This window comes from Phoca vitulina, unplaced genomic scaffold (assembly GCF_004348235.1).
Source record: "Phoca vitulina isolate PV1807 unplaced genomic scaffold, GSC_HSeal_1.0 scaffold40, whole genome shotgun sequence".
In the NCBI taxonomy this organism is placed as follows: Eukaryota; Metazoa; Chordata; class Mammalia; order Carnivora; family Phocidae; genus Phoca; species Phoca vitulina.
The window spans coordinates 2,108,993-2,119,248 of record NW_022589743.1 but is presented as its reverse complement, the minus strand read 5'-3'; the positions used below and the strand labels follow the sequence as shown (position 1 = coordinate 2,119,248).

The following is a 10,256-nucleotide window of genomic DNA, read 5'->3' as shown; positions in this document are numbered from 1 at the left end:
CAGGGGAGCCCGTCTGCTCCAGCACCACACAGTTAACAACCACAGCCAGTGGGGGGGTGTGCGCGCGTGTGTGCGTGTGTAATGGCGACAGGAAGAAGAGAGTGAACAAAGTTTTGCTTCTGCTTCTTCCACCTTCATTTTGTCATCCTAAATCCTCTCTTCCTTTCTTCACAAAAAGGTGCCTAATCTCTCTTGCTCTTCCTGGTTTTCTTACCCCCACAACTTCCCTTAGCTGGACACGATAACTGGTGGTTGGGGGAATCGAGTTAGCACTTCCTTGGATCCAGAAGGTGTGGGTTCTTTTTTTTTTTTTTAAAGATTTTATTTATTTATTTGACAGAGAGACACACAGCGAGAGAGGGAACACAAGCAGGGGGAGTGGGAGAGGGAGAAGCACGCTTCCCGCTGAGCCAGGAGCCCGATACGGGGCTCGATCCCAGGACCCTGGGACCATGACCTGAGCCGAAGGCAGACGCTTAACGACTGAGCCACCCAGGCGCCCCCTTTTTTTTTTTTTTTTTTAAAGATTCCATTTATCATTTGGGACAAAGAGAGAGAGAGGTACAAGCGGCAGGTCGGGGCAGAGGCAGAGGGAGCAGCAGACTCCCCGCCGAGCAGGGAGCCCGACCCAGGGCTCCATCCCAGGACCCTGGGATCACAACCAGAGGCAAAGGCAGATGTTTAACGGACCAAGCCCCCCAGGCGCCCCAGCAGGGTGTGGATTCTTGCAGGTAGCCATAGAACAACGCTCCTGCCTTCCTCTTCCTGCTGTCTTACATCACTGCTGTGCTCCCCACCCCCCAGAGAGCTGGCCCCACATACACAAGCTGTCTCTTGGCTTCTTCCTCTCTTGCTCTGCCCACTCCCTTAAACCTTTGATGTCCCAGAGCACTGACTGTATGCAGGAAGGGATGGGTGGTGGTTTCTAGAAACTCCCCTTCCTTTACCGGTGGGCTCTGCAAACAATTCTGCGTTGGATCCTAAGTGGGAACGTCAGAGTGGGAGGGAGAGGAGGGGCTTGAGGGCAGCCCCCCAGCAAAACCCCTGTGATGGCAGAACTGGAAGGGCCTCTAGCCCGGGCCTTTCTCCGATAGAAAAGGAAACCAAAACTAAAACTGCAGGCCGGCGCAGCTGACCTTCTCAAAGCCATGAAGCCGATGAGTGGAGTCAGACCTCTATGACGCATGCATAGCTCTCTCCTCAGCCTCTGTGATTCTGTGTGCTAAGAGAGAGGGATGGAGGGGAAAAGACACTCATTCCAAGCTCTTGGCCTTACTGGTCACTGTTAGTGGAGGGCCATAAACACATTGTATGAAGACACAATAATAATTGTTTTGGTCCCCCAAGAAGCTTTTCATAATAATAACTACTAATGTTTGTGTCATGTTTTAGCATTTCTGTGTAAATGTTCATTTAACCCCCACAAAAGCCCCTGGGGGGGATTATTACTGAACTATTTTTTGCCAATAAAACACAGGTGCAAAGATACTAGATTATTTGTTCTTGGTCATCCATCCGGGAAATGGTGTGATTAGGACTCAAAGTAGCTGGCGAGCTCCAGAGGGGCAAGGACGGTCCCTATCTCCCTCATCACTGCAGTCCCGAGGCCTAGGCCATTGCTGAATGACTAAGTGACCTCAGGACCGGTTTCAGTTCTCTGGGTTTTTCTTCTCAAACCTTTGAAACTAGGGTCCTACCTCTTCAGGGACCACCTAGATGGGCCTCAGTGAAAGAGATAGGCGTAGACACAAGACCTGTTCAACAAATACACACAAATCCCAAGATAACACTTCCTTTGCTTGAAGGTGAATTTTCAGTGCTTTTTCCCAGGACCTGGGCTACAGGCCTGGACCTTTAAGGAAATGGAGAAAGGCAGTATTCCTTGCCCTGCCTTTGAAAGAGCTTCTGTGTGTTGTCCTGTGCCTCTGTGTGCTCTGGAGCAGTGGAAATACCCCAGATGGGGACACGCCAGGTGGGGACATAGCTTCCCTCCCAGGCCAAGAAAGTAGCTGGACAGCAGAGGGCGCTGCAGAGCCACAGACCTTGGCATTCATGGGCTAGGGAGGTTTTCCAGAGACAACCAGGCATCTTGGGGGGTCTTCTAAAGCCTCCGGTGTTCTGTGATCCTATAGCAATTTCTCTTCTTTTCTCCAGAAATCTGAGTGACACCTGCCAGGGAGCTGAAGGAGAGTGGGTGGTTTTGAATTCCACTGTACCTTTTTGAATTGTGTGACCTTAGGTAAATAACTCTCTGAGCGTCCGTTTCTTCACGGGCAAGGAAAGATGGTGTGCCGTGCAGAACTAGACATGAGTTTGTATCAGGAGCCCCTTGCAAAGCATGAGGTTGAACAACCATCCCACGCTTATATTTCCATGGTTCACTCTGTGCCCTGCAGCGTCTCTGGTATGGGGAAGAGTCCATGATGGGCAAAAAGCCAACCTGGCTCCTGCCCTTGTGGAGTTTACAGCTTAGTAGGGAAGACAGATTTTGATCAAATAACCCCACGGAGAGATGAAAAATCACAGCTGTTTCGTCAGTGTGACAAAAGAGCGGTCTGGGAGCTAGGTGGAGAGAAGGAAGGACCCAGGCAGAGAGATTTCCCCGAGGTAGTGAGGAGTGAGTTCAACTTAAGGATGAGTAGGAGTTTACTAAGCAAAAAGAGAAGGAAAAAGCCTTTCAAGAAAAGGGAATAGCTTATGTAATGGCCATATGTGTGTGAGCCTCACACAGGGCTAGCGGAACTGCAGGGGCGGGAGAACAAAGTGAAGGTTGGTGGGGAATGAGGCCAGACGGAAGCAGGGGTCAGATCACACAGGACCCCATAGGCCTCCTTAAGGGGTTTTCTCTTCAGCCTAAGAACAATGGGAAACCACGAAGGGTTATAATCACGGGTTATAGACAAATTTCCATGTTATTATTTTTTTATTTTAATTTTTTTAAGATTTTATTTACTCATTTGAGACACAGAGATACAGAGAGAGAGAAAGAGAGAAAGAGAGCATGAGCAGGGGAAGAGGCAGAGGGAGAGGGAGAAGCAGGTGCCCCGCTGAGCCAGGAGCCCAACGTGGGGCTCGATCCTGGGACCCTGGGATCACGACCTGAGCCGAAGGCAGACACTTAACCATCTGAGTCACACAGGCACCCCAATTTTAATTTTATTTTTAAGTAATCTCTACACACAACATGGGGCTTGAACTCATGACCCTGAGATAAAGAGTCGCAAGCTCTTCGGACTGAGCCAGCCAGGTGCCCCGACAAATTTTCATTTTAAAAAGCTCTCTCTGGCTCCAGGACTCATACCCTCCTCACTCCAGTGCACCCTCAGGTACAAAGTTGCTAAGTTCTGCTGGCTGATCCTTCCTCCTTATCTCTTGCATCCCTCGACATCTCTCAGGGACCAATTACAATAGTTTCCTAACTGATCTCCCGGCCTGCTGTCTCCAGTCCAGTCCTCTCCCTTCCCTCCAGTCCAGTATCCTCTACACAGCAAGCTTTCTCTTATTTGATCTTCACAGCATGTCTGCAAGTAAGTGAAGCAGTCATCTTTATTCCTATTTTGCAGATGAGAAAACTGAGGTATGAAGATGCTGTGAAGCTGGCTCATACAGGACTGTGAAAGTCAACTGTTAAAATTTCAGGAATTTTGCAAGCCAGTTGTGAAACACAGCCACTATTCAAAATTAAATTATGCACACTTATAATTAAATGTTTAAAATAAAGGTAATATATTTTCAAAACTCATCACTTTCTGATAATTTTACTATTACTGTTTACCTATGTTCCTGGGGTTGTTATCGTAGCTGCATGATGAAACTATTACATAAGGGTATGCTACTGCTCATCTCTTTCTAACTCCGTGTTCAGTAACTCTGTGTTCTGAAAATTGAAATCAGCCATGGTGGGAGTATTTACACCATGGATATCAGCAAATGCTACAAATCAGGGCCTTGATTTAGTGTTTTGTCGATTATCTAGATTTAAGAAAGTGATGGAGGGAAAGTTAGTAATTCAGATTTAAATTTAATGTGTTATGCCTGTAGCCATTACATTGTGAATAGCACAAAAATTAAGGAAATCTTTTTTAAAATATTTTATTCATTTATTTGAGAGAGGGGGGAGGGAGAGAGAGCACACAAGCAGGGGTGGGGAGAGGGTGCAGAGGGAGAGGGAGAAACAGACTCCCCACCCAGCAAAGAGCCCCAAGGTGGGCTCCATCTCAGGACCCTGGGATCATCACCTGAGCGGAAGGCAGATGCTTAACCGACTGAGCCACCCAGGCGCCCCCAAAATTAAGGGAATATTCTTTCAGTGTTTGAAAACTGTTTTCTGATTCAGCAAGCAAGTCACTCCCATAATTGCCAGTTAAGACCGTCTTTATTTTTTTCATTTTCCTCTTACACTGACATTGAGGAAAACATCAACCAACATTTCATGCTGCGATTCCTTGGTCAACTGAAACCACAGGTTGGCTACCCATACAAGGGTTTGACCAAAGCCAATGAAAGGATTCTTGAGAATCAATTGGTTATATAGAATTTGCAATCGTATACTATTGTTATCATTTGTAAATTGTGTGCTATACAACCTTTACATCAGTAAAATTCATGATAAACTTATGTACATATATATATATGCATGTAATGCCCTCTTCCCCCAGAGAGCCAGCTGTTCAACATTTATCAGCACAGCACTGGCTCTAGAACACACATTATTCATGTGTCATTCCACAAACATTCACTGGAAGCCAGCGGGGATACAGTTAGTCAATGAAGAAATGACTCGGTCACGGTCACACCTCGCAAGCGGCACAGGCGGGACCACATCACAGGTACTCCCAGAGGCCGGCCGCTCTCTCGGCCAGGACCAAACCAGGCTTTCCACGGCCGCTCCCCCCGCACCGGGGAGGGGCGGCTTCGGCCTCTGCGCCCGGGAAGTAAAAAGCAAGGGTCGGGCCAGGGGACCAACGGCCAGGCGAGAAGCCGCCCACCGCCAATAGCGGCCTGGGCTGCACTTAACGTCACGCTCCGCCGAGGCCAGCGCGAGCACGCCCTGGGGAGGGGGCGTGGTCACAGCCTCCCGGAAGTGACGCCATCAGGGGGCGGTCCTCGGCGGCGGCGGCGGCGCGCGGCCTGGGCTCGCGCTGGGCTCCGCGCGCCCCCCGCCCCCCTCTATGAGGCAGAGGCCGCGGCGGCCGTTAGCGCTGTCGCTCCGGGGGCCGCGGCGGGCGGGGCTCCGGCGGGGCCCGGCCTAGTCCCCACCCCAGCCCGGCTCCCAGCCGCCCGCCCTCCCTCCCTCTCCCCGATGCAGGGGGCCGAGCTCCGGGATGGCGAGGCGGCGGCGGCGGCCGCTTCGTACCGCGTCCTGAGCCGCCTGCTCGGCTATGGAGAGGCGGCCCCCGAGCCAGGCCCGCCGCCGCCGCCCCCGGGCCATGGCCCCCCGCCGCCACCCTTCCTCGCGCGGCCCGGTCCGCGGGGCTCCCGGCCGCCGCAGCTGATGGTGTTCCGCAACGTGGGTCGGCCGCCGGAGGAGGAGGACGCGGAGGCGGCCCCGGAGCCGGGACCCTCGGAACTGCTGTGTCCCCGGCACCGCTGTGCCCTGGACCCCAAGGCCCTGCCGCCGGGGTTGGCGCTCGAGCGGACCTGGGGCCCGGCGGCTGGACTGGAGGCGCAGTTGGCGGCTCTGGGGCTCGGGCAGCCGGCGGCGCCAGGGGTCAAGACGGTCGGTGGGGGTTGCTGCCCGTGCCCGTGCCCCCCGCAGCCGCCCCCTCCGCAGCCCCAGCCGCCTGCTGCCGCCCCGCAGGCCGGGGAGGACCCCACGGAGACGAGCGACGCGCTGCTGGTCCTGGAGGGCTTGGAGTCGGAGGCCGAGAGCCTGGAGACTAACAGCTGCTCGGAAGAGGAGCTCAGCAGCCCGGGCCGCGGAGGAGGAGGGGGCGGCCGGCTCCTGCTGCAGCCCCCGGGTCCTGAATTACCCCCGGTGCCCTTCCCGATGCAGGACTTGGTCCCCCCAGGGCGCTTGGGTAGAGGGGAGCCGCAGCCCCCGCCCCCGCCCCCGCCTCCTCCCGGGCCCCTCCGGCCACTGGCGGGCCCTTCTCGGAAGGGCTCCCTCAAAATCCGCCTCAGTCGCCTCTTTCGCACGAAGAGCTGCAACGGCGGCTCCGGCGGTGGGGATGGGGCCGGCAAGAGGCCTTCTGGAGAGCTGGCTACTTCTGCTGCGAGCCTGACAGACATGGGAGGCTCTGCGGGCCGGGAGCTGGACGCGGGGAGGTGAGACTGGCCGGGGGGCTCACTGACACTTCCTTGTCTTGTTTCATTTCCCTTTTATTCTGCTGCGAACATGCTTCTGACAGTTCTTAGGATGTGCTTTTCGTAAGGAGGCACAGAGACTTAGGGCTAAAGGTGGTGACATCGCCCATTCGGTCAGAGCTAATTGGGGGAACAGTTTTCACTCTTAGGAAGTTCACTCCGGTGACATTTCTCAGCTGGTTAGCATCCCTCCAGTTGGGAGATGATTTGAAACCATCCTCCCACCCCCCACCCTGGCCTGGCTTTTAAAGTTTTCCAAGGTGTCTGTCTACCATTATATCTGGTAGGGAGGTTGCTGGAAATGTTTGGTCTTTGGGGCAAAAAGTTGGTGTTGTAACCATTTTGCTTATTATTCTTTCTGTTTACCCCACCCCTTTCACACTCATGCCTACAGATGATGTGACACACGTGCAGTTGTAGGCCAGCAATTGTTTGGGTATCTCTATTCAACATGTTAATGCTTTCCTGGTTGGTTTCTTAGATACACTTGGTATCTCAAGCCTGTGTGCTGATCACCGTCTGGGAGAATAGAAAATAGTTTGCTCTCAAGCCCATGTGAGTATTCTAAGCGTGAGGTATAGACATGGGTCCGTGAGTTCTAGGCCAGTTGATGAATATTCCAAACTTGGATGTCGATTTTTTTTTCTCTGCATTTCTGAAGGGTGGACAGCACTCTGGCATCCAGTGTTAGGTCTGTATGTTAGTTTAAAAAGCTGTCAACTTTTGTGTCAAGAAGTGAGACTTCCCTTGTGGTAACTGCCATTGTGGTTTGCACCGCCCAGTGGATTCTGAACAAAGATTGGAATTGGTTTTGGTGCAGCTCATATGGTGGATTCTTGAGGCACACTGGAACCACAACCCAGGGCTGAAGAACGGGTAGACCAGTAGATTTGAGAACTTTACTGTGTACCAGAATCACGTGGGGAGCTTTGGGAAAAGATCAGTATGTCTGAGGGCCCAAGAGTTTGAATTTCCACAAAGCTTCCCGCATGACCCTGAAGTATGACCTCGACTGGGAACCACTCATCCTTGGACCTCTCCTTTCAGGGGAGTTTGCATGCCCCCAAGAGGAAAGTGTGGGTCAATTTTGACTTAGCTGCCCTTTCTGAACAGTTGTGCCAGAGTATCATCTTGGGAATCAGACCCAACCCAAATTCCCTAAAGAAATCAGTAGGTTGATGTGTGTTGCCCCCTCAGGTAGACCTATGTTTCTGCCTTTGCTTCCCAGTGAACTTATGCTGGGAGCTCAGGTCTTAAAACATGTGTGGCTGCCGAAACAGCATTTTTATTGTAGGCTCTGCATTCGATGCTCCACTTACCAGTATAGATGAAATTTTCATCAGATGGGGGGAGGGCAGGATTGAATCTGTGGGTAATGACATAGGATAGACTGCTAATTTTCTTGTGGTTTGTCTTGCCTTTGTTCCATATTGACCAGGACTTGGTCTAAGATTCCAGAGACGCCAAATATGAGGTGTGGCGTGAAATTAGCTGCTACGTCTAATAGATTAGGAAGAGGAAAAGGCATATAACATTGTACGGTTTTTTGCCTTTGGAAGCAGAATTTAATGGTCATTGGCTGCTCTTTTACCAACCCTCACACTGAGCACAATACAGATTTCTGCTGCAGAGCAAATTGGGCTGTAGCTCTGCAAGGAAGCTTAGTTCAGGGCACTGGAGAATTACATTTTTGGGTCCAAGGGCTTTTTCTGATGAATTGGAGAAGAGCTAGGTATTTGTGTATGAACGTTTGGCTGACTGCTATTAGGAGGCAGTGTGTTGCACAGAGAACATGAACATCTAGATTCTGCTTACAACTCCAGCATCTGTGGAATGTAGGCCAATTTTGTCTTCTTCGTGCTTCCTCTTTTTTTTCCATCTGTAAAATGGGAGTGATTCTTGTCTTGTTCCTGTCCTTGTAGGAATTGAATGAAGACAAGAGAAATTGAGATGGAATATTTTGTGCTTTTGGAGGAGAAGGAATAAGATTGAACTGGTAATTTTTTTTTAATGCTTAGAATTTGGTGCTGCTAGATTTGCTTGCTAGCTTTTCCACAGCTTACTACGTGCCAGTCTTGTTGGCAGCCTCGCAGCTGTGAGAAACTTGGTAAGTCTGGCTAGGGTAGTTGTGATTTCTATGGATCTGCACCTCCTAAGTCCGCCCTGTTGGGAAGAAGGATGAGTTTGGAATTTTAGGTTGTTTTCTTGTTTTGATTGGTAAGGACCTGGAGGCTGTGAGAAATGTCAGTCTTTTGCCAGAAGGTATATGACCTCCCTTCTTATTGTTAGTTGGAGTTAATTACGAGTCTCTGCAATCTTTGCTGTATAATTTGGGGCTTTTCAGTAACCTCTGGGTATGGTTCTCTTTGCCCTTTTCCACATCTGCCCTTCCCACAGCTATCACTAGAAAGTACTTCCTGCCGTCATTTTATAAGGCTTGATAGTTTCCATATTTTAACATGAAGCAAACCTTTAGTTCCTTTCAGATGCTTTAGAGTCCTAAATGGACCTGCCTGGATATACTGAGTCTTAAGTCTCGTGTGAATTAGCTTAGAGAACCCTTTTCAAGTGAAGGAAGAAATGGGCCCATCGACTAATCAGGTTTCTGTTCTGGAGAGCTGGGCTAGGCCTTGTAACACACATATGTTGGAATTCAAAGAGCTGGGCTTGATGCCTGGGGGCCTCGGTGTGATATAGAATTGCTATTTCAGGAAAACCAGTGAAGTTCCCTTGTCTTTTCCACATATGTTGAAATGATTGTCTTCCTTTGTATTTGCTGAGAAATAGCATTTGATCTAACCTTTTAAAATCATCACATAAGGGGCGCCTGGGTGGCTCAGTCGGTTAAGCATCTGCCTTCTGCTCAGGTCATGATCCCAGGGTCCTGGGATCGAGCCCCGCATCGGGCTCCCTGCTCGGCGGGGAGCCTGCTTCTCCCTCTCCCACTCCCCCTGCTTGTGTTCCCTCTCTCCCTGTGTCTATCTCTGTCAGATAAATAAATAAAATCTTTAAAAAATAAAAATAAAATAAAATAAAATAAAATCATCACATAATACATACATGGTTGGAAATGGGTACCTTGTTCATTTCTCAAGGTTTGTTTTTTCCGAGTTAACAGTTGAGATTATTACTGGCAGTCTTCGTAATTGTGAGGTGGGAAAATGGAGAACAGTTCTGTAGTGGTTTCCTATTTGTTTGGAAAAAAGATAAAATTCTGGAAAGAGAGGCAGGCTGCCTTGGCATTAGTCTGGGGCCCTGCTGTCGTGGACAGACCCGGCAGACAGGAGAAAGCCTTTTCTGTTTCCTCGGGTCTTCAGGTCTCAGGGAATCTGTTTGAGAAATAGCCTGACATGCTGAGAACAAGATGATTTTGTGGTGTGTGCTGAGGAAGTTCTGACTTTGGGTTTGGGTTTTGGGTCCATACTCCATGGATCTTTTCAACTCTCGTGCCACAAAGTGGTTGTGGTTGGCATCTTATCTTTTGGAATGAGCAACCTAACTTCAGAAATCTCTGTCCATTCGAGCCTGTGTCTTTCACTCCTTAACATTTTCCCTGCTAAAATCATTCCACCGTTTTAGACGTTGGACCACACCTCTTGGCTTTTCCCCGGAAGTTCCCTCCATAGGTTCTTCAGTTGGCAAATGATGGAGTTTTGGATCTGACCTTGCTGCACAGATGTCTGTGTATTGGAACTACAAATGAACACATGGTTTTTGTGCCTGCAGCACATGAACAGACACTGGCTTATGACGTGTTGGAAATGGCACGGGCTGGCTGACTTGGCACTGTGTGCTCTGGCAGGCGCAGAGGTAAATTGTGGCCATCAAACCTGGCATTTGGACATCCGAGTTTGGGAGTTACTGTAGAAGAGGACATGTTTAAGTCTTAGGACATCAGTAGATGGGGTTTATGGACAAGGGAGAGGGAGGACATCGTTATTTCATGGTTT

At 50.2% G+C, this 10,256-nt stretch overlaps 1 protein-coding gene across 3 annotated transcripts in view; it reads left to right on the top strand.

Annotated features, from left to right (window-relative positions):
• Positions 1–5,222: 5,222 nt before the first annotated feature.
• Positions 5,223–10,256, top strand: part of SOCS7 (suppressor of cytokine signaling 7) — a 31,640-nt gene continuing 26,606 nt past the window's right edge. For 2 of the 3 annotated variants that reach the window (XM_032428626.1, XM_032428625.1), the window contains exon 1: positions 5,224–6,267. In XM_032428626.1, coding sequence (XP_032284517.1) covers positions 5,303–6,267 — 965 coding nt within the window. In that variant the 5' untranslated portion in view covers positions 5,224–5,302. Of the gene's footprint in view, positions 6,268–10,256 lie in introns of all 3 variants that reach the window. The other variant, XM_032428624.1, reaches the window with a different exon arrangement.